The sequence below is a fragment of the Leptidea sinapis genome, chromosome 16 (assembly GCF_905404315.1).
Source record: "Leptidea sinapis chromosome 16, ilLepSina1.1, whole genome shotgun sequence".
Lineage (NCBI taxonomy): Eukaryota > Metazoa > Arthropoda > Insecta > Lepidoptera > Pieridae > Leptidea > Leptidea sinapis.
Window position 1 is genome coordinate 6,454,111 of NC_066280.1, and position 25,453 is coordinate 6,479,563.

The following is a 25,453-nucleotide window of genomic DNA, read 5'->3' on the forward strand; positions in this document are numbered from 1 at the left end:
TTTTAAAATTTTCGTTTGTATTATTATTATTATTCTGGATATAATAATGTGGATTCCATATTTGTGATGCATATTCTAAAGAAGCTACGTACGTATGTAAACACAAAATACAATTTTAAACGTTTTTGCCTTTTTAAAATCAGCGGAAATTCTCATTATGAAGCCGAGAGCTTTAGAAATCTTAGCTAGAATAAGATCAATATGTGTATCAAACATGAGTTTTGAATCATGTATCACTCCTAAGTCTCTTATGACAGGACTCCTTCCAAGGTCTTGGTTTTTTAAGTGGTAGTTATAATTTAGTGTTTGTTTTTTACGTCTAAATGAGACAACTGTGCATTTAATGGGATTTAGATCTAATTTATGTTGGTTACAATAGAAGACTAAATTATTAAGGTCACCTTGAAGCATAGCAGCGTCTGCAGATGATTTAACAGCCATAAATATCTTCATGCCATCGGCATTAGAACATCTAATGCAACCTGGGATATCATTTATAAATACGCAAAACAGGAGAGGCCCTAAAAGGGAGCCCTGTGGGACTCCACTTGATATTATAACCCAATTGGATATATAGTTGCTTATAACAACCGCTTGAGATCCATTGTCTATATACGAAGAAAACCATCTGAGTAAGTTTTCTCTAACGCCCATTTTATATAATTTATGCAAGAGAATCTTGTGGTCTATTAGGTCAAAACATTTACTGTAATCAGTGTATATTACGTCTACCTGATGTCCTGACTCCGCATATGTGATATAATCATTCAGAAGCCCCAAGTTAGTCGCGAAACAAAAATAAAATAACGAATGTCGCAAACGTCAAAAATTTTAGGAACCAACTTCACCCTGTCACTTTTGTCACATCTCAAAATTTCACTCTCATAATTTTCATTACGCGCCTGAAGAAGTATAACTTCTTCACACTAAGTATGACATGATAAGTACCTAAGGCAGCTTGCAAGGCCTCCGTCTTGGCTCTGGTGACGTCTTCGGGCAGCTTCTCGAGCGGCACCACGGCCGTCTTCTTGATCAGGTCGCTGATGGTGCGCCGCTGGTCGCCGCCGGGTCGCTCGGGCGGCGCGGAGCCCGAGCTGTCGTCCGACGATATCTTGAACTCGTCCGAGCTGTCGGCCATGTGCTTGCCGCTGGACTTGTGCATCTCCTGGAACACGGGACCGGACACAAACTACTTAAACAGAAACACTAACATCCTATTAATATTATAAATGTCAAAGTTTGTATGTCATACATCCAGTATGTTAGAACTTCTTTAACGCAAACACTACGGAATGGATTTTGATGAAACTTTGCAATAATATAGCTTGCACACCAGAATAACATATAGGCTACAATTTATAAAAATATTGTGTGAATTATCTATACATTGAAATAAAATTGGAGTGTCTGTTTGTAATATTGAAATAGCCGTTTATTACTAAATGTATATTATGAATACATACACCAAAAAGACATTTTTTACAATTTTTGTCTGTCTGTCTGTTTGTTTGTTCCGTCTAATCCGGCGACTTTTATTGGCAGGTAGCTGATGTAATAAGGAGTAACTTAGGCTACGTTTATTTTAGAAAAATGAAGCAATGTCCAAGAAACGGTCTAAAAATAATTTATATAGGTAAACAACGTTTGCCGGGTCAGCTAGTCAGTTATATGTCTAGATATGACAGCTGTGAAAACGTCGAAAAAAACCGAGTTTGAATTAATTTCTAATTTGAGCAATGCACGACCACTAACACAAAGTGTCATACAAATCGCGAGTGTTAGACGTAGCTTGTAGTAATATAGCGTATTTTGTCACACAGATAGACTCAGCTCTGCGGCATATGCCGTTAGAAAAATTAGAGAGTACACGAATGTTGCGACCGCTAGATTAGTGTACTGCAGTTATTTTCACAGCATAATGACGTAATATTATGACTGTTCATTGTCAGTATATTAGCTATTAATAATGATTTTCATTATTATAACACTAGAAATAAGGGATCGCTTGTAAGTAATTCTAGTAGGCTTCATAAGATACATAATAGCTTTAAGGATAAATGTATACACTTTATAATAAAGTCCCAGCTGCTATTCAGGCATGATCTATAAATAAATTTAATATAAAAAAATGGCTCTGTCGTAAATCCTATTACTCTACAGGTGAATATCTAAGTGATCGGACAGCCTGGGACTAGATTATAATTATTTTATAGCGATAGAAATGACTGTATAGTATTGTATATTTTTATTAAAAAGAACGCAAAAAAAAGAATGCTGCGAGAGTTTCTTGCGCCACATCTTCTGTCTCAGAGCGCCATTTGTTTCCGAAGCTGTAGTAGTATCTAGTATATTTGAAATGATATCAAAAATAATTCTAAAGGAATCAATTTTGAGAAAATAAATGCCTCTTATGCCTTTTTTCTAACAGCAAGAGGGTCTATGTATACGTATAAATTATCTAAGCTAAAATAATATAAATTTTAATAAACTCAAGTACAAGTATGATATATTTATATAAATATGCCGTATTACGAATATATTTTTAAAGCAAAGGCCTCTTCTAGCTTCTAGCAGTGGATGTTTGGTCATAGCAGGATTCCGATACCTATATCTGTTGAAGGTATAAGGTTTTTTTTTTTATGGAATAGGAGGACAAACGAGCGTACGGGTCACCTGGTGTTAAGTGAATCACAAGAGCGTTGCCGGCCTTTAAGGAAGGTGTACGCGCTTTTCTTGAAGGTACCCATGTCGTATCGTCCCGGAAACGCCGCACAAGGAAGCTCATTCCTCATTCCAAAGGTTATATTATAAGGCAGGTTGAAGAATGATCATTATAATTCGTCGGTTTCTAAAACTTCTCAAAATAGTTCAAAATTGACCCTGATTTGAAACGCTTGGTAATCTCAATGTCGCCAAGTACCAAGTTTGATATGTAGTCGGTCAGTCGAGATATTAAGGGTTGAAACTCAAAAAATTCTTGAATTTTTAACTATTACAAAATGTAAATTTTTAATTTTAAAAGTAGTAACACTGTGTAGGTCGACTCACGTCTTCGGACTCCGTGTTGGGCATCTCCGTGTAGTTGATAGTCCTGTGCCGCGTGCGGTGTTTGGGCGACCAGTCGTTGGGCTCGTCACTCAGTCCTCCGTACGTGACCCGAGCTCGCACAACGTTCCCGGCCGCGTCATATTGACTGAGCCCACTTTTCCGGGACTTCCTCGACTTGCCTCGTCTGTGTGACGACCGCGATTTTTTCTTGCTTCTATGGAATATCCATAAATGAATCGACATCATTAGAAAATGAACGGGCACGGAAAAAAAAATATTATTATGCCGTAGGTGGTAGGAAATTCCTGAGACCGGGAACAAACATAAACTTTTTATGCCTACTATTCGTATACTCGGTTAATTCAAGTTAGGAAGTCTTGAGTTGGGCGATTGATTTGCTTCTGCAACTTGATCCGAGACAATGTACAACAAAACAAATGTATTAAGAAATATAATAAAATAACTAAATTGCTTTCTTAATGATACCTCAGATTAGAAATGTACCCGCCTCAGGCTACTTAATGATAATTTTACTGTACGAAATTATGTTTTTTTCTCGCACCCATTCTTCTTAGATCTGATGCATAAATTTACGAATGGCTGGTTGTTTTTGTAGTTCAATAAGTGATTTTGAATCCTATTTTGGACAAAAATATTTGAATTTGATTCAACAATCTCAATGTTCAAATCAAAAAGTTAAATGTAAATTCAGTCGTGCAGGCAGTGCAAGTACATTGATTGATGTCTATCTACATTGTGAAGTGTTGCACATTACTCACTGCCATTAATAACACCATGCAACAGCTAAAGCAATTGGAAGTGCCCCTTAAAATTCATTAATATGAAAACTAATGTCAGCAAAACTCACACATTCTCAAAATCTGCAATACACGGAAAAGAAATATATAATAATTGGCTACAAATTATACAAAATGGGACTCTGTCGAAAAACTTTTCATTGCTATACAAAATTGACTATTACAACTCCTGAATGTAGTTATATTTTAATATCAAAATCAATTAAGATATTTTTTCATTTCATACTCCAATTGGATCACTAAGCAACAAGTTCGGCCACTCAATTGTAACTAAAGACCTCTACAATTGGCACACTTGAAGTATTTTAAGTACATGTCATATTTGTATATACTTTTATCACATGTACATCTATATACAGGGTGTCCCAAAGTTATGGGACATGAAGGGAAAGTACCTTAAATATCGAAGATAAGCTATTTTACTGAAAGAAGACATCATGTTACTTTTAGAAGTTAGTAATTCTGCATTCAAAGATTTTAAAAAAATTACTTGCCTCGTCTGGGAATCGAACTGACTTGAATGTAAAAAAAAACAACCCTACTCTTATGATGGCAATCGAAAGACTGGCCAAAAACTAATAACTTTTCTTAAGTAACGTAGTATTTTAAAAGAAAGTAGTCAATTAAGTGGGTATTTTTTTGTAAATTAATTAATTAAATGCTCAAAATGTGATCCCTCTTGTCTTACGCAAATCGCCAATATTTTAATGATTCCGCTGCCTGTTCTTATAATTTTATGGTGAATACTCGATATATCGGTTCTTATAATTTTATGGTGAATACTCGGCATATCTTTCATGTATCCCCAAAAGAAGAAATCTAATGGTGTAAGGTCCGGGGATCTGGCCGGCCATCTAATCGGTCCATTCGTACCAATCCAAGTAGGAAAACATTCATTTTACGTTGTTCCTTACTTTTAAAATACTATGTTACTTAAGAAGAGTTATAAGTTTTTGGCCATTCTTTCGATTGGCATTATAAAAGTAGAGGTGTTTTTTTTACATTTCAGTCGGTTCGATTCCCAGACGAGGCAAGTAATTTTTAGAAAATCTTTGAATGCAGAAGTACTAACTTTTAAAAATAACATAAAGTCTTCTTTCAGTAAAAGAGCCTATCTTCGATATTTAAGGTACTTTCCCTTCATGTCCCATAGCTTTGGGACACCCTGTATATAAATATGGATTGCTGTTCATTAGTCTCGCTAAAACTCGAGAACGGCTGGACCGATTTGGCTAATTTTGATCTTGAATTATTTGTGGAAGTACAAGGAACGTTTAAAAGGTAAATAAATTGGAAAATGCTCGGAATTAAATAAAAACAACAAATTGTTTTTCCTTTGATGTGTACCCCGTCGAATTAATTGACGCAACGGTTTGACAGTTATGCTGTGAAACAATTACATTACAACAACAGGGTGCATTTTTACGAAGCAATTCTTGATGTTATGATATATTATTGACAAATTCATAAAAAAACATTATTTTATTTATGACATACAGAACAACGTCTGTCGGGACAGCTAGTACTGACTAAAAATATCTATTAAAATAATAATAATGATAGAACATTACAGGATCGAGACGCAACTCAGTCTCTCTCTCTCTCTCTCTCTCTCTCTCTCTCTGGAGTTCAGTGTGATACACGTGTGACAGCTGCGTGACACTACCGCTTGTATCTTCTATTGTGTGCATACCCCAAACAATTGTCTCCCCTTACACTTCCCGTGATAATCATAGTTTAAGATGTAGAGATGCAAAGCTGATGTAAAGCTGAAGAAGATTTTAATATTATGCTACAATAACACTTCATAATATAATTTATCTACACGCATGCTTTAAATCCTCTATTAAAGATTCTAAAACAGTTATCAGTTATTTATTAATTTCATTACAACATTAAAACACCCAATGTCGTAATAACCATTAATTAGTAATGAAATTCAGTGCAACATAACATCATCCGTTTTCATAATTACACTCCTTTGGATGATATTATAGTTACTAGGACTGGCTTTTTTAATGTTAGCAGTGAGCTAACTGTTTCAGAATCTTTTAGAGGATTCATATTCTGGGTGTAGATAAAGTCTTGTATGCAACTGTTGATAATTAGGTATTAAAACACTCATGTGATACTATTATCACCCACATTCGTGTTTGTATACCCCTTATTACACAAAAGTTGCTTATATAAGTAATCACTATCTGTTATGATGTAACAGATGAACAAAGTCACTTGGACTGTAATTTACATTGTTATTACAGCAGCCACACATAAATTACTAACTTGTTTGACCACTCTTTAGTATCAGGTGAGTCGCTGGAAGTCTCCGCAAACACTCCCTTCTTTTTCTTCCTCCCTTCGGGCGATGATTCAGCCAGGCTTTTTCTTTCTGTAAATACAAATTAATACAAAATTCACAGCGATAAACCATGATACGCCCCGCCATTTACAATGCAGTGCCGCTCAGGATTCTTGTAAAAATAAAAAAAATCTGAGCGGCGATACAATTGCGCTCGTCACCTTGAGAGATAAGAGGTCAAGTCTCATTTGCCCAGTAATTTCACTAGCTACGGCGCCCTTCAGACCGATACACAATAATGCATACACATTACTGCTTCACGGTAGAAAAATGCACTGTTGTGGTACCCATAATCTAGCCCAGGGAGGCTAGATTATGCACAGGATGTGTAAAGGAGCCTCCCACTGGTAATAATGTCATTGTCATCTCAATATTGAAATAAATTGTATTATTAATATATATTTTTCATAGATATATAACTGACGATGAACTAAAGTCAAGTAGCTCATCAAACCAAAAATACAAATAATTAAAATTAATATTTATTTCTTGGTACAGTGTACTAATAAATAAATTTGAATTAGTACATACAATGTACCTCTATCATATAATTGGTTGGGACCTTCTTTTAGGTATGTTCGCGGTTTTATTGTAAAAGGTATTCGAATTGACATAGAACCTTCATGGTTTGAGGTTTTTGAGTAAAACTTTTATCACATGGTACCTATGTTGTTTTTCTTTAAAAGAATGTGCAACATTCGATTATCGACTTTCAGATGTTTTTTTTTTATTCAGCTATAAAGGTGGATTCTTCGAAAGTTTGAGTGATTTTTGAATACGAGTTCCGACGCGGAACTAACGAGGCAGCAATGTATAGATAATAATGGTTATTTATTTTGATTAAATAAATATTTCAAATTAAAAAGAAACGAATTTTTAATTTTTCAGTCCATATCGGCAATTTCATACTTAACCCCTAATATAAACTAAAATTAGTGTATATTGATCCATATTATACAAAATTGATTGAATTCGGAGTTACTTTGCGGAAATCCATAATTATACAAATGATTTAAGTCTTCTATAGTGTTAATTCCGCCAATATTTGTCTTTAAAACAATTCGACACGTGTTTCGCCTCTACACGAGGCATCCTCAGGACATGTTGTCTCGCCAAAAAGTAGGTTTTTTTTTTATGGAATAGGAGGACAAACGAGCGTACGGGTCACCTGGTGTTAAGTGATCACCGCCGCCCACAATCTCTTGCAACACCAGAGGAATCACAGAGCGTTGCCGGCCTTTAAGGAAGGTGTACGCGCTTTTCTTGAAGGTACCCATGTCGTATCGTTCCGGGAACACCGCACAAGGAAGCTAAATCCACAGCTTCGTGGTACGAGGAAGAAAGCTCCTTGAAAACCGCACTGTGGAAGACCGCCACACATCCAGATGGTGAGGATGATATCGTGCCAGATTTTGGCGAGACAACACGTCCTGAGGATGCCTCGTGTAGAGGCGAAACACGTGTCGATTTGTTTTAAAGACAAATATTGGCGGAATTAACACTAAAGAAGACTTAAATCATTTGTACCATATTATACAGTACAGTGTCACTCACCGCGATGCTCCCGCTGCGAGCGAGCCAGAGGCACGGAGCCCGACGTACTGGCCGACGATATCTCCTCCGACGACGACTCGGCCCTGACAACATGACACTCTTATATTAATGACAGGCTCACCTTCAAAGTGCATTTGTCTCAACGCCGCTCCAAATAATACTTTCCTGAAGCGCTGCTTCTTTTAGTAAAGTAGGGAAGGGCAAATAAAAACTTATTACAAAAATATAAATACTACAGAAATAATTCAAATGGGCAACGTACTGCTCTGTAAAATCTTCTCGTCCAAAATACCACAGTGTCTGAAGACGAAGGTTTTTAACCAATGTGTGTTGCCAGTGATGACATCCGGAACACACACGTGGTCGATAACTATGGACTCTATGAAGAAGCTCACTGTTGCTCAGCGGGCAACGGAGAGGGCTATGCTCGGAGTTTCCCTCCGAGATCGAATCAGAAATGAGGAGATCTGTGGGAGAACCAAAGTCACCGACATAGTCCAAATAATTGCGAAACTACAGGACAGATGGCCAGTGGAGCAGTGAGGTCCTCGAATGGAGACAACGTACCGGAAGACACAGTGTTGGTAGGCCTTACAAGATGAACCGACGATCTGGACAAGATCGTCGGTCCATGGCGATATTTGGGGAGGCCTTTGTCCAGCAGGGGACGTCTTCCGGCTGATGATGATAATGAATAACTGGATATCTAAAATATTTTTTTAAGAAATAGAAGGAAGGACGGCGATCTACTTGTAACTACTCCAGCTGCTCGGACATTACCGGTCGGTCTCTTATATCTGACCAAGGTTTATACAACTATCTAGATGTCCAGCAACACTGCTGTGATTCCTGTAGTGTTACAACAGACTACAGGCAGTGGTAATCACTTACCATACAACCTACATCGTTTTGATGTTGAATACTCATCATGTTATCACTATAATAGATAGATACTTCCGCAAAAAAAAATTATTTCAATAGAGTTTCTGCTTCCACATCGGATACTTAAATTGTGCAGGTGCTATATTTTGTTTTTGAGATAAGTTATTCCTTTTCTATAGTACCAGCCAAACTCTCTTTAAAATCTGTCCATCATTACCCTATATCTCTAAAGTCTTCATCGGTCTCGTCATCTTCCGAAGGTATCTCCAGTGAATTAAGTTTCCTGGGCTTCCGTCGCGCCACTCGTTTCGTTTTTCTCACCTCCACCACTTTACCCTGGACAGAAACAAAATCACAGCTTAAGAGAGAGGAGATATATATATATATATATATATATATATATATATATATATATATATATATATATATGTATGTTAATCTTAATATATATAAATTACGTGACACGTTGTTTGTCCGCGATGGACTCCTAAACTAATGAACGTATTTTAATGGGCATTACTTCATGGAGTGCAGTTCAGTCCAACTTGAGAAATAGGATAGTTTTTATTTCGATTTGGGACCCATAATTATTTGTATTTCCAATATTTGTTTTGTATGGACATATTTTCTGTTCGGAGAATTTATTGACGCACGGTTTGACAGTTCTGCTGTGAAACAATTTCATTATAACAACAGGGAGCATGTTTCACGAAATAGTTCTTGATGTTATGAAATATTATAGACAAATTCTTAAAAAACAGTATTTTATTTATTATGTTCAGAACAACGTCTGTCGGGTCAGCTAATATATAAAATTCTCGTGTCATGGTGTTAAACATAAAACTCCTCCGAAACGGCTTGACCGATTCTCATGAAATTTTGAGTGCATATTCGGTAGGTCTGAGAATCGGACAACATCTATTTTTCATCCACCCTAAATGTTAAGGGTGGTCCACACGAAATTTTATTTTATTATTTTTTTTACATTTTTTCAGCATTCAAAAATACATACAACTTCAAATTTTCACCCATATACGATCAACAGTTACTTTTGTATCGCGATTTTAATATCGGCAATACAACGTTTGCTGGGTCAGCTAGTATATATATATATATATACATAGAGAGAGAGAGAGAGCGCACCTCTTAGAAAAAGTAGCTTCAGGGAATTTTGTGCGCATAGATACGTGCTATGGAATCACCAAACTAACCATTATCTAGGAAAAATTAGAAAAGGAGTGCAATAATCCTATTACGAATTTATAATACTGATGTACCTTGCTTAAATTGTAACTTGTAGTTTTTATTACTTAAGTCTTTCAAGTTTATCCTCGCGTACCTGTTCAATAGCTTCTCTTTCCGCTTTCATCTTTTCTTCCTCTGCAGCTTCGATAATGGTGGAGATATCTTTGCCCCGGCCCTGGTTTCCAGCACTTGTTGTCGGCTCTACATATTCCTCCTGTAAGTTGGTAATACGAGAGTTACCTTAATACTTGTCGAACACTGTCATTCTTCGTATGAATTAAAAATAGATTGTTTCTAAACTGCTAAACTAATGTAAAATATGGGACGAGAGAGACCAGATTCCGGCCTACCGGAGCTTTATCAATTCATCAGGTGTGTGAGATGAGTGGACAGGGTGATTGGACGTGAGTTCTTCTTGGTCTAGAAGTTTTGCTATCAGGGAAAGAATATGTAATAACCCATAATTTGTCGCCACCTGCTCTGTTACAGATGAAATGTGTCGGGGACGACGGCACCGCCCAGATTTGATTTGGTCCAGCGCATGGGTGAACTTTCGCGCGTTTTCGTGTCTTCCACTTTATCCTGGATGACAAAACGTTCTGTGTTCTGGCCGCTACGCCTTCATACTTGTCTAAAGAATACGGTACTGAACTATGGTAAAAAAAGTGTGTAATCTTAAATTTTGTGAAGAAGAATAAGTACTATAATGTGTAATATGTATGTACTGAACATCTAAAGAACGGCGGATAAATTATTACATCATACTTTTATGTTCTCATGTAAGTGACAATATTATGTTTTTAATGAGAAATAAATATCTTTAAACCTAAATAAACGCTGCTTGGCAGATCCTAGCTCCTGCAGTATAAGACGGTCTACAATACTCCAACTCCAAGCATCCTTCTCCAGCACCTCTTCTACAGAGGTTCTCTCGTCGAGACTCTCGCTGAAATACTTGTGTGCTTTTAAGAATTGACAAATCTATTGGATATGAAATGCTTAATCTAGTTAATATCTGATCGAAAGTCAAGTGTCCGAACAGCTGTTGCACCTGATTCCTGGAGCCGAATACCACCTTCAAATTAAAATATCATCCCCACCATCTGGATGTGTGGCGGTCCTCCACAGTGCGGTTTTAAAGGAGCGTTCTTCCACGTACTACAAAGCTGTGGATTGAGCTTCCTTGTGCAGTGTTTCCGAGACAATACGACATGGGTACCTTCAAAAAAAGCGCGTACACCTTTCTTAATGGTCGGCAACGCTTCTGTGATTCCTCCAGTGTTGTAAGATAATGTACGCTCGTTTGTCCTCCTTCTCCATTAGAGAAAAGTCAAGCTGGAGAAGTGAAGGGTGAGTAAGAAGAAGTGAAGGGTGAGTAAGAAGAAATGAAGGGTGAGTAAGAAGATGTAAGTGTGTGTAATATTTAATATTTTACTTTGATGGCAGACGACATGAGCCGGTCGTACTCCGTGTCCCGGTACGAGACAGGCAGCTGCCTGCGAGCCCGCAGCCGGTACACGGCGCCGTCGGACGACGAAGACGACCACTCGCTGCTGTCTTCTGTTACAGGATTCAAGTTTGGGGTTGCACTCATTATTTGTTAATTATTACAAATGTACCTCCATGATGACTACAAAGTACTATTTTTAGATTAAATTATATGATTGGATCGAGTATAAAGGTTTCCATATATACGTGACTAATTAGAACATGAGAGTCATTGACGATAGAGTATCGTTGAATTCAGCTGTGTAGTTGGTGAGAGCACCAACTACACAGCTGAATTCAAATTCAAATATTTTTATTTAAAATAGGATGTGAAATCACTTATTGAAAGTCAAAACACTACCACCCATTCCAAAACGAATGCCTCAGGCCTGAGAAGAATGGGCGCAACAAACTCAGCGGGCTTTTTTTTTATCAAAAATATGTTTTACAATTAAAGTAACATTTACAAAGTAACATTGTACAATTAAACTTATTATTTAATAGCCTGAGGGCGGTCACTCCATTCCCAATCTGTGGTATCATAAAGAAAGTAATTTATGTTATAGTAACCTAAAGGTCTACGTTTGTGTGGTAAACCACACAAACGTTTTTTAACAATTCTTTTGAATAACGTAATACTTTTGTTTTGAACATTTTCTGGGATCCTGTTGTAAAAGCATATACATCGCCCCACAAAAAATTTGCTAACTCGACTAAGTCGAGTAGAAGGCATTATAAGCTTACGTCTGTTCCTGGTGTTAACATTATGGTTATGACAGTTTCTGGCAAATTCACTTATGTGCCTATGAACATACATTACATTATAAAGAATATATTGAGAAGCAACAGTCAAGATGTTAATTTCTTAGAATTTTGCTCTCTATGATTCCTTAGGGCCTAGATTATAAATAGCGCGAATAGCCCTCTTCTGCAGCACAAATATTGTATTAATATCGGCAGCGTTGCCCCATAGCAATATACCATAGGACTATGGAAGTAACTAAAGTATACTAGTCGCGCCGTATCTATCAGTCAGTTAATTGTCTAATCTTTTTAACCGCGTATGCTGCAGAACTAAGTCTGTTCGTCAATCCTTCAATATGAAGGCTCGAAAACTGGTTGAAAGTACTGAGATAACATTTCAACAATGTCGTTATGGGTCGCTAGACAAAGTATTTCCGTACTTCATGATATGTGGATATCCTGAGTTAGATTGCTTTAGCCATGAACTATATTTCCAAAAGTGTTCAATGTTGCTTTTTAGGGAATCTTCAACACATTCAATGTACCGATTATGACATATCTTAAGAATCATTTTCACTCGCGCTCTTAGCAGAGAAAACTCTTGATAATAAAGAGGATAAATATTTCGTCCCCACAGTTCCTGTTTTCGTCTGAGATTATGACGTATATATTAATCATGTTTTATTGTTTGACATTCCATTGTATTTATTTGTCTTTAAAACTTACACATTTTGCAGGATACACTGAAAATTAATGCATTTTAAGACTTTGGGAATTAGAACTTAGATCAAGAAAAGTCCTCCTTTACTTTCTCGTTTCCGTGGTTAGTCCTAATGATTTAAGATGGCCCCGACTGATTTAAGATGATATGAGGTGTGTAATATACTCACAAATTGAAACTGTATAATTCTTAGATCTACGTATCCGTACTGTCTACCGTAAAATAATTATTAAATACTAGCTGACCCGATAGACGTTGTTCTATGTATAATAAATAAAATAATGTTTTTTATGAGTTTGTCAATAATATATCGTAACATCAAGAATTACTTCGTAAAATAAACAACTAATATTTCACAGCAGAACTGTCAAACCGTGCGTCAATAAATCCTCTCATAGAAATTATGTATGGACACATCAAAGGAAAAACAAATTTGTTGTTTTTTTTTTTAATTCCGAGCATTTTCATATTTATTCACCTTTTAAACCTTCTCTGGACTTCCACAAATAATTCCAGACCAAAATTAGCCAAATCGGTTCAGCCGTTCCCGAGTTTTAGCGAGATTAAAGAACAGCATTTTTATATATATAGATGTGTGAATCATAAAAAATCACTCACCAGAATTATCTTCCGACGAATCTCCGTTTGACTGTTTCTCCTCTCTCTTTTCAGTGTTTTCTTCTTCTGTCTCTTTCGCCTTTTCAGTCTGCTCGATTTGTTCCTGCGCTTTCCTGACGCGTTCCTCTTCCAGTTTTATCACAAGCTCGTCATATTTGCCTAACTCTGACTCCAGCGCGGATATCAATGACTCCTACGAGAGTAAGTATCCATATATTATTTTTAAATTACTATATTCTTTCTATACCTACATTATTATCATCAAACTTAAAACTCAAAGAACTAAACAGGATAAAGTGAAAATTATATTTTACATGAACTCAAGAACATCAAGGATTTGTCCTGCGTCTCGCTTCTTCCAGACACCTAACTTCTTCGGAAAGGTCTAGAAAAGGTAATAGTGAAACTGGCCGAAGAACGCGGTGACCCGCGATCACCCGGCACAAGTGTTCGCACCTCATACTTATTGCCATAGTCGTAAAGACCATAATGGAAAAATCTATAGAATTAGTTGTCCAACTATGGTGGATTATGAGATAGAGTGCAGTAGAAGTGTGTGTGTACGCACGTGGTCGCAGGGCGGACAGTACCAGGCCGCGGGAGGCACCATCAGGAGCACGGGTGTCAGACAGCTGGCGTGGTATCCCGCCTCGCATCGCTCACACACCAGGATCCACTCGGGCTGCTCCCCGCTGCCGCAGCGCTTGCAGACACCCTCCCGGCCAGCTAGTACCAAATACAACCTTTGAATACCTCAATCAGGGAACTTTTATAACGCGCGAGGATGAATTGTGATTGGTAATAGGGGAAACCGAGAGTGTCATGATCAATGACATGACACTGATATTTTTAATCACACTGGCATATGAATTTTTGAAGTAAAACTTCTTTGCGCGCATGAGGGTGTATCATGCAGGTTTAGCACGCGGTCTCTAGTAAGTAGAACGTCTTCCCCACTAGCGTCGTATGGTGCAGGTTTAGCACGCGGTCGCTAGTAAGTCGAACATCTTCGCTACTATCGTTATATCGAGCAGATTAAGCGCGCGGCCGCTAGCATGGTTGCCATATAATATTAACAAAAAACAGAATCAGGGAAAACTTACTAAACCCATATGGAGCCTCTAATGTAAAAATCCGAAACCATTTGTTCGATTTGGGTTATAACATAATATTATTAGGTTTATATTTTATAGAGTCTGTGTAATCAAACATTTTGCCAAAATCACTCAGCTTTTTTAAACCTCCACAACTTTTGTCCACAACAGCTGCTGAGTGCTTATCAACATGCACCATTTTTACTTTTGTTCTAGAAAATGTCTACTTTTAAACGACAGATTTTATGTATTTTCACTCTATGGTAAAGTTTCATAAATATTTTGTCTGGCACCCAAAGTACAGGGCCGCATAATTTGCTATTTAAGTAGATTATAATACCTTTATGTAGTAGGTGCTGCATATCTTTAATTAATATCAGTGATTTATATTTAATTCAATTACAAAAAAATAAAATAAACACTTTTTAAATATAATCTTAAATATAGGCATTTGTAGAAAAATCTGTGACACAGATAAATATAGCTCGAATACTAATTAACGTGGTTTACTGATTTTACGTAGAACGTAACGTAAGTTAATGTACCTTCTATCATGGTCCTTGCTTTCTTTACAGGTTCCTCACATTCACCACTCTCGAGGTCAGACTCCGGTGAGAACTCGTGGTCAGATTTATTGTAATCAACTGAAATAAAATAACAACATTTAGTTAATTTATAAAGAGCCAGCTGCTGAAATAGAGTCCTCCGTATTTTATTTAATAAATATGCACTAAGGTCATTGGTGAGGCTCTCAAAACAAGGGCTAATGTGGAGATTATAATTAAATTTTAATTTCAGCCAAAATTCGGTTTTAACTTAATTCCAAGCTAAAATTATCTTGAAAGACTTAAATGCTTTGGTTTTAGGGCAGATAAACTACAAAGTGGAACAATACACCTCACAAGACAAAGCTCATTCAATTTTCTCAAAACGTTTGCTGTGGAATCAAATGGCGAGAAGCAAAAAACGTAATACAAAATAAGTATGCTTTCAGAGTGAGATGACAACTAAGAAACACTGTCTTGATCTGTACTAACATTATTTGGACCAGACTGGACTTGTCTGAAAAAGATTCGTTTAGGAATGCCGGGAGCTAATGCTATACGGACGTGAAATGTGAATGTTAACTTACACCAACTCTTAGTCTTTATAAGCCCCTCCTTTTGACGTAGGTATCAGTATTTATATAAAATCATAAGCTAAGCTCTGTTCGAACAGAAAAAAATGGAATTTGATGAACCTCCAAGATGAGAGTTCAAGTAAGCCTTAGTTTGTAATATTCAAGGTAAACGTGACAACCTACACCACCCCTGGTGCCGAGAATGTAGCCGGAATGTGGACTCCCTCTGCCCCATTTAGGGGTCTTAAGAGTGAGTAAGTGCAGCAAATGTGTACTTGACTTTATACTAATACTTACTTTCGAAAACAAAAGTAAGTGATGCCATTCTAAAAATAGTAAATTTTAAATGTAACTCGACTCCTCATATAATGAAAACAAAAGTAGACGACGTATCGGAGTGTTAAACAAATCAGCGATGTAAGAGTTTTATTTTTTTTTGTCATAACTCACTCTCCGGCTCATCATGTTCAAACAGCGGCTCCTCCGACTCAGAGTCCTGCTCGGGTCCAGTTGAGTCACACGAGCGCCACTTGTTGTGTTTCTTCGCTCGACTCTTCCGATCCGACTCCGAGCTAGTGCCGCTGGCGCGCCATTCTTCTTCGTCCTTATTCTGTTAACAAAGTTTCATTTTATTCTCCCCTCACATGATTTGTACGTCTGGAGAGCCTCTTGCTGTTTATCACTTTAGTGTGCGTGACAAGTTACACTCGCTATTTGAATGTCACTTTCTTTAAGTGTGTTTCTCAATTTTTTTTTCGACGTTTTTACAGCTGTCACAATCTATCTGGACGTATAAATGATCTAAGATTCTCCTATTATTAATTAAGTTATCCTATTTAACATGTTTCGAACAATTGAGCTCATCTAACTTTGGTAGACTTAAAACATATCACTTACCGATACCATAGTAGTAGTATCTAGTAGTTATCAGAAAATACATCAAAAAGAATTCTAAAGGAATCAATCAAATCAAGAAAATAAATGCCTTTTATGCCTTTATGCCTTTTATAACATTGTACAGCATGAGTGGTGAGATACTGTTAATGTTACTTGTGGGCTTGATATTTGAGGAACATATATGAACAAAATGGGATATTAAAGAAGTGTGTGCGTGTAATCTTAACCCGCGATTGAAGAAGAAGATTTAATTTATACCATTAAATATATACATACATTAATTAAAGTCGTGTTATTAATAAATAATTGAATAAAAATAATTAAATTATTAATATCACACATATCAATATAACGTTGTTACTGCATATTAACGAATATAGCTCTATGGGCTCGGACCTTTTGCCTTTCCGATGGACGAAGAAAAATAAACGAATGTCGCAAACATCAGACTGAGAACTTTTACTTATTATTTATTACAAAGTAGTCATAAATGAACAATGTATTTGTTCATTTATTGGAGATTTTTAGAAAATATTACTAAGCAATTTGAAAAAAAAATTAAAACCATTAAATTAACGGTTAAAAATTGTTTCAATTGACTTTATTCCGCCGGAAGTACTAACGTTACTTCCGTCAGAACAATATTCTGAGTTACCCCCAAGTCACACCTAAAGAAGTTTTACTTCAAAAATTAACATTAATTGACTACTTAGTAAACTCAAACGAAAGTCATTAAATATGCAACACACGAGACACTGCATTAAAGGTTAACCAAAGAGTCATGTAGTGTGGGGGTGTGTCCACACTTCATTAATTTTTAGATGAACATGTACAAAAGTTCAATTCATTTAATTACAACGAGATGATACTCTTCTACGAGAGTACTATTCCTAAGTAAGTATTAGTGTCTCTTCGTCTTTTTATATATTAATTTTCGATTACATGATTTTCCTATCCACTCATTCAAATCAAGATAATAAGGACAGACAAAGGAAATATTTTTAAGTAGAATTAGTACCGACCTGTTACTGCAAGGCAACTATGATTCACAAGTTTTGTTAAATAAAAAAATAACGTAACAGATTAACATAGTAGTATAGATTGCCTCTTAACTAAAAAGAGCGAATCTATGAAAACAATCTATTTCATTGAAATGAGTGAACGTTGAATTTCTTATGTGTTCACAAGCTCTACTTTTCCAAAAATGTGATAGATTCAGTAAATTTAAAAGAAATATATTTTAAATAGTGACAATTTAAAAGTGCTTAGTTTTAGCTTAAATTATAGTTTTTGACTTTGAAAAATATATATACCTTTTTCTTATGTATCATTTTTAACTCCCTCAAGGCCACCTCTTCTAAGTGACGCCTATCGGCCTCCTCCTTGATCTTCATCTGTGCTATCCTCCTCGACTGTCTCACTCTGGACCCGTCCTCATCTACTAACTTTTCACTCTTATTTTTGTCACTTTTATTTTTGTCACTCTTGGTCTTCTTTTTCAATTTTTTTAGTGTTTTTTTGCTTGCTGTAAAATGATAATTAAATACTAATGACATGTTTCTAAACAGCTTATTATTTCGTAATTATATATATTTATACAATCATATACCTTCACTAGTATGTACATAATTATCTGGTGGTATACATACCGACCTACATATTTACTCATTACTACTCATACCTTTATATTAATTATATACTATATTATATTACTTATTTATTTTTCCTCTCAAAATTATTAAACTACTACTCATTTTGTGCATTATAATAGTCAGACATACACATTCTTGAACTATGGAATAACAGACCGATACAGGGGGAGTACTAATATCCTAAACACAGTGAAACTTAGTTAGGAGTTAGAGCTCAGCCATGTACTGGTAGATTGTTGTCATAATGTTGACTACATAATGAAACCTACATACCTACCACTCCAGCAAAATATCAATTTTCTGGGATGGCTTTTATGTCTGCTTCACATAAAACCTACTGTCTGTATGTGCCTAGGTTCTTTAACAAGTCCTAGCAATATAAACTTTGTACCTACTTGTCTAGATGCACTTACCAAACATAAGTATATAGGCTTCTTCTTAATGTTTGTATCTAAAGGTTGTGATGTATAATGTCGTGTAGTAGGTATTATGAGTATGTAGTAACTTGTACATGGCTTTTTTGTATAATACGTTTTTCTTTTGATACAAATAAAATAAAAAATATTTGTATTTACAACAACAACAGATCCATTGTAATGAGTTGTTTAAAGCATAAAATAGAAATTAGATTATACCTAAAGTGAGTAATGTCTCCTCCTCAGATTCACTTGAACATTTTGTCATTAATTTTGCTTCCACTTTCTTTCTGCAAACATATTATTAAAAATATATAAAAAAAATATAAAAATCTACAATTTTAATTAAAGTTTATACATATTTATCACTCAGGAGGGGTTACATTTACACATTCATACCACACACATCAACATTTTCTAAGGATATTTCACATGTACTTAATTTTCAGGAAATCCATAAATATTTTAAATTTAAATTAAAATGTCTTAAGTGAACTATGTATGGAATTAAAACTTATTTTGCGCTTTAATTGTACATTAGAAATACACAACAGCTAGGTGGTTGTTTTGATGTTTTTATTAAGTTTACAATAGTCTTGAATTTTGACTCAATGTACACGTTAGATATTAAAAAGATAAAACTTTTAAAAAATGAGACAATGATAACAAAACAGTTTTAATTTTTATATTTATAATCCGTGTTTCAATCCCTGACATTAAAAAGAGTTCAGCATGTTTTGTTCATACTCGATATTAAGCTACCCAAATGTTGTTGTAGTTTAGTGTAAGGTTCCCAGAGTTGAACTAGATATACAAATTTACCATCCATGTGTATTTCAACGGACGGAACCGGAGTGGTCGCAGGTCCAAGTCCGCATCCTTCATAAATGGTTACAAATTTAATTTGTTAAATTTACATTACATTTACTCACCTTGTTGATTTCATGATCACCTTAGGCTTAATTTTTAACCGTTTGCCACTCTTTGCAGGTTCATCTTCCTCACTTTCACTATGAGATTCTGATTTATTTTTATCAATTAATGTAACATTTAATAGGGATCTCTTTAAGGATTTGCCACTTTTCTTTATGTCACTTGCTTTGCCTTTAGATTCATTAACTCTACTAAACTTTCGACTCTTAAATTTTCCTTTCTTAGCTCTGATTTTCTTTCTATTGGATATGGAATCATAGTTTTTGTCAGTGTTCAAATCCTTATTTTCAATATTATCATTACTAACATCGTTCTTACAATCTAAAGGATCAACTGTTTCTTTGGAATGTGATACATCATCTAAGTCTTGTGATGTTTCTAAGCGTAACTTTTTTGAAGGTAAAGGCTCTTCTACTTTAGATTCTACATAAGAAATATTTTTTTTATTTGTAGTTCTTTCTTCATCTTGGTCTGATGAGAGACTACTTTTACGCTTTTCTATAATACTGGTTTTTCCATTCTGACACTTATCATTTTCTGTTGTGCAATTTAAATTATTATCATCTTTCTTTTTAAAACTTCTTAATAACTTTTTCTTCTTCACTTTACTCTTAATTTTTTTCTTTCTAGATTTATTTACATTATCCTTTGCGCAATTTTCTACTGTATCACTATCAGCTTCATCCTTGTTATTGACTGTATCTGAGTCCTTTGATTTATTTATATCTCTTTTACATTGCTTTTTTGATTCTATTTTAAGTAGTTCTGTTGTATCTGATTGCTTTTTTAATGATCTCTTAGCTACGGACACTGATTTTGCACTTCTTCTTAATTTAAGTTTGTTTGAAATTGATACTTCACTACTATCACCGTTCCATTCGTCAGTTGGATCTTCGTCCTCAGATTTATCATCACTATGGGATTTTTCTGCACCTTCTGGATTACCTGTGCAGTTATCATAACCGGATCCTTCACCAAATATATACATAACTGGCTCACATATTTCTTCACCAAAATAGTAACTTTCACAATCAGCACCATTTCCCTCTCCAGTTACCATCATAACAGGTTCTTCAATAGCTTCACTAACAGATTGACCATCTTCACTATCTTCGGAGTTATGACAACTAGATTTCTTTTTTCTATTGTCTTTATTCTGGTCTAAGCCCTTTTCATTTGCTACCATCAAGTCTTCTGCCTTGACAACCTCAGTTGTTTGTTTTTCAATTGAGTTTTCACTATCACTAGTATTTACATCAGTAACTTTATTATCTACATTATTTACATTCTCTTTTTTTTCTTCTTTTTCTGTTTCTACTTGTACTTCAGATGGTCTGTTTTGTTTTTCATTTGACCCATCACTTTCGTGATCCGTTTCGGATTCTGGACTTAAAAACTCCTCTTCATCTTCTGATGTTTTTGCTGGCTGCAACATAATAAAATTCATTATAAATTTTGTGTTAGAGAAAGACACCAGAATTGGCATTGTTTGTTAAATTTTTAAAACTTACAAATACAATAGAAGTAAACTGTAAGTAAGTACATAACTTTTAAACAAATATATAAAGTATTAAGTATATTTCAATCAAAATTCATACTTTTCCTATCTTCTGCACCTCATTTCCACTGGAATCATCACTATTTAAAATATTGTTTGTACTTGTGACAACAGGTGTGGTTGCTTCCCCTGCCTTCAATTGTGCTATTACTTTAACAAGCTCATCTCTATTCCTAAAAATGAAATAATTTAAAATTTAAACAACATTGAACAATAATTTATTATTAACTAGCTGACCCAACAGACATTGTTCTGTATATAATAAATAAAATAATGTTTTTATATGAATTTGTATATCATAACATCAAAAATCCTTCGTAAAAGATGCAGACTGCTGTGGTAATGAAATTGTTTCACAGCAGAACTGTCAAACCGTGCGTTAATAATTTCTTTCATAGAAATTATGTGTGGACACATCAAAGGAGAAACAAATTTGTTGTTTTTATTTAATTTAGCAGCATTATCCTATTTATTCACCTTTTAAACCTTCCCTGGACTTCCACAAATAATTCAAGACCTGAATTGGCCAAATTGGTCCAGCCATTCTGGAGTTTTAGCGAGACTAACGAACAGCATTTCATTTTTATGTATATAGATGATTATCCATATGTAATATTATCCAGAATTACTTTAAAAAGTATAGGATTATTATAACAATAATTTAGAGTTACATATAAGGGATAGTATGATATAATATGCCTTTACAGATGTAAAAAGCGTATAGAAACAAACTAATTGTGACAAAATATTAACACTGATTAATAAGCTTGGGATGTTTTAAGTTCTATGTAATACAGACAGCATATGACAGCAATAGTCTAATAAATCACTACAAAGTATAAAACAAAGTCACTTTCTCTGTCCCTATATCCCTATGTATGCTTAAATCTTTAAAACTTTTATTGATAGAGTGATTGAAGAGGAAGGTTTATATGTATAATAACATCCATTAAATAGTGGAGAAATACTGTTATTTTTGAGGTTTCTAATGTGATGTCATAAATAATTACATTATTTCCGCTTAAATTGTAAATGCAGGCTGAACCCTACTAGATTTATCAAAATAATGTTCTAAGTTGAAAAGGTCACATTGGTACACATTGAAAAGGTCTACATATAACACTGCTATGTTATATGTCTATCTCTTATGTATATCCCACATTAAAATTTTTTGTCATTTACTTTTTACCACAAATTAAACTAAAACTAATTTTCGAAGTGATTTTAACCAATACAGCAATAATCCTTATCTAATTAAATACCTTAAATACATTGTTGATTTAATATAGATTTTATGTTACAGCATATGATTTAAATGAATATTGTCGAAGATATTACAGATTTAATAGCACTTTGAATTCTTTTTTTTATGGAATAGGAGGACAAACGATTGTACGGGTCACCTGGTGTTAAGTGATCACCACCGCCCGCACTCTCTTGCAACACCAGAGGAATCACAAGAGTGTTGCCGGCCTTTAAGGAAGGTGTACGCGTAATTTAGCAGCGATTGGACGTGTTCAAGACCGCTTTTCAAATTTAACATGTGTGTACAGGACAATGTCTGTCGGGTCCACTAGTAATATATAAAGTGTTTGTAACAATATTCACAATAAAATAACCACTAAGTCCATTTTAGTGCTTATACAATTAACAGAAATTTTATAAATAGATTTTTGTAGATTCTGCTAAAAGAGGTTACCCTGAGACCCATTTGCTATTAAAGTGCTGGTAGTGAATTAATTAACATAAACAAGAGTATGAATATTCTAACACTTTTAATAAACAGATCTTATTTCATTCACATGCCAACCAGATAATGAAACTTCCGTGAAGCATGCTGTAGAAACAGATAATTAATATATGAAATTGTCCATACCTAGCTACAAGATGCCACGTCTCCTCATCTTGATCTTCTTTGAACAGACACAAATTTGCCTCATGGTCAACCTGAAGCCAATACAAGCAACTATTTTTATCCCTGCCGATGGGATTTAACCTCAGGTCTTTGCTTGATAAGTTATTTACTGCATTCTTGAACTTGGGATGACAGGTGAACTGATATTCTAATAATAACTAAAACAGATAGAACTTATTTGAACTTCACACTAGCCAGGTCATGAACAACAAAAGATTGAAGCAGAAGAGAGCTGTTTGTGCTATATTTCAGCTGGGTTAGCGAAACAAGGCTTTGATTATTCCCAATAACTACAGGTTTACTTACTACTACTATGTCATTAAATAGTTAGTACTATACCTAAAATATATTATAGTTTTATATCCATGAATTAAAAAAATCTCTGTGGCATGTTTACACTAGAACATCAAAATTTAAAGTAAAATTTGGTCAATATTATTATTTAAAGAGTAACTCTTTAAGTTGCCAGAAACTTCACATTTCTCAAAAACATCATCAGATTGCAAGACCTCTTTAATCCAAACTCCATCTAATCAAAACACCTCTGTGATCTGAACTCCCTACCCACTTAATGTTACTTAATTAATTAATGCCTTGAATGGGCTGACAAAGTAGACATTTCTGTGCCAGAAAAATATGTTTTTACATAAATTGTGAGACAAATCTTTTTATTTTTCATTTAGTACCTCCCAACAAAATAAAATATTGGATTTCTTTAAAGAAGTTTAACTAAATTCTCAGAGTTTGGATAAAAAAGGGGTATATATGCTGCTGTATTTTTTAATATTTATACTTTAGACCTAAATACAAAAGGTACATGTGGCATCTTCTATTAAATGTGAATTCTACCTCCTGATAGGCTCTACATATTGTTGGTTTGTTTATTTCTTAACTTGTTTTACTAAACTACTGTGTATGTTTTACAAAACTAATAAGTATTTGGTATATATTTGCAACAATTTACTATTTTTATTTTTCATAACAGTATCAAAACAAACAATCACCACCCATGTTCTCAAAAAACACCAGGGAATGTAGGAGAGAGGTACATGTTTAATAGTTAAGTTAATTATATTGGTCCAGAAATATTGTGCAAGGTTGAATCCAGTTATTACAAATGAAAATTCTTACAAAATTATACTCTGAAAGGACTACCACCACATATGATGATAATGATGGATATGTAAAAATTTATGTACACATAATGTTTTATAGATTATTGGCCATATTATATCAACTTACTACAACATATAAATAATTACTTACTGATTCACATGATGAGTGACTTACTTTTAAAACCTTCAATTTAACTTGAGTACTGGCTTTCTTGTAAGAAAATCTTTCAATTTCCCAAGCTTCTTGATGAAATGTTTGTTGATGACAGAATTTTATTAAACATTTTTCCCAGCGATTGCTCTGCGCCGATTTAAGAGCGCGACGTAATAATCGTAAGTGTAGCTCTCGCAATGGCTCCAATACTAAAATAACAAAACTTAGTATATAAACTATACTAATGATGAATAGTTTGTTTTTGTTTTTCATAATGGATTTTCCATGTCAACTGTACCTTCTTGTGAATTTTCTATCCATTCCTGTAATATAGATATAGTAGGTATTTCTAAACCATATAACTTTCCAAAAACTTTTAAGAACGAATAGATAGCAGCAAAATTAGGATCATTAGTACACGAAGTTTCTCCATCAGACGCCATCGTCGACATTTATTGTATCTTTTTATTTAACATATTTAGACGATATTCACTACCGACGCGATATATGATCTCTCAGAACTATTACAATACTACAAAACGTATACATGATTCATAAAAATGTCATTACATTTGCGTTATTTGATTTCTTTCCTTTTCCAAAATAATGAAATAAAACTTATTGACAGCCATCTGCCATCCTCGAAGTGATACTCACGGAATGTTGCCACTTGCCTCTTGCCAATGGAGTACTACTGCTTTTGGGTTTATTATTGTATTAGCCCGCTTAAACAACATGCTGTAGCCTGTAAGGGCGATATTAAACAGTTCATTTTTGCTTTCATTTTCAGTCCTTCAAATTCAAATTCAAATTCAAATATTTTTATTCAAAATAGGATGTGAAATCACTTATTGAAAGTCAAAAAAAAAAAACTACCACCCATTCCAAAGTGAATGCCTCAGGCCTGAGAAGAATGGGCGCAACTAACTCAGCGGGCTTTTTTTTTCATCAAAAATATGTTTTACAATTAAAGTAACATTTATAAAGTAATATTGTACAATTAAACTTATTATTTAATAGCCTGAGGGCGGTGGCTCCATTCCCAATCTGTGGTATCATTAAGAAAGTCATTTATGTTATAGTTACCTTTACCACACAAACGTTTTTTAACAATTCTTTTGA

The 25,453-nt window shown here is 34.7% G+C and overlaps 1 protein-coding gene across 1 annotated transcript in view; it reads right to left on the bottom strand.

Moving 5' to 3' along the window:
- Nucleotides 1–24,989, bottom strand: part of LOC126968662 (remodeling and spacing factor 1) — a 62,121-nt gene extending 37,132 nt beyond the window's left edge. Inside the window, exons 1-18 of the mRNA XM_050813693.1 lie at nucleotides 24,630–24,989; nucleotides 24,353–24,540; nucleotides 23,024–23,220; nucleotides 21,188–21,320; nucleotides 19,589–21,015; nucleotides 18,876–18,946; nucleotides 17,902–18,113; nucleotides 16,142–16,301; nucleotides 15,117–15,215; nucleotides 14,046–14,203; nucleotides 13,478–13,670; nucleotides 11,342–11,466; nucleotides 10,001–10,120; nucleotides 8,879–8,997; nucleotides 7,780–7,862; nucleotides 6,150–6,255; nucleotides 3,049–3,262; nucleotides 949–1,165 (exon numbers count right to left, since the gene is read on the bottom strand). Of these exons, the coding sequence (XP_050669650.1) occupies nucleotides 949–1,165; nucleotides 3,049–3,262; nucleotides 6,150–6,255; nucleotides 7,780–7,862; nucleotides 8,879–8,997; nucleotides 10,001–10,120; nucleotides 11,342–11,466; nucleotides 13,478–13,670; nucleotides 14,046–14,203; nucleotides 15,117–15,215; nucleotides 16,142–16,301; nucleotides 17,902–18,113; nucleotides 18,876–18,946; nucleotides 19,589–21,015; nucleotides 21,188–21,320; nucleotides 23,024–23,220; nucleotides 24,353–24,540; nucleotides 24,630–24,783 (3,976 nt within the window). The 5' untranslated portion in view covers nucleotides 24,784–24,989. The remainder of the gene's footprint in view (nucleotides 1–948; nucleotides 1,166–3,048; nucleotides 3,263–6,149; nucleotides 6,256–7,779; nucleotides 7,863–8,878; nucleotides 8,998–10,000; nucleotides 10,121–11,341; nucleotides 11,467–13,477; nucleotides 13,671–14,045; nucleotides 14,204–15,116; nucleotides 15,216–16,141; nucleotides 16,302–17,901; nucleotides 18,114–18,875; nucleotides 18,947–19,588; nucleotides 21,016–21,187; nucleotides 21,321–23,023; nucleotides 23,221–24,352; nucleotides 24,541–24,629) is intronic.
- Between the last annotated feature and the right edge of the window lie 464 nt (nucleotides 24,990–25,453).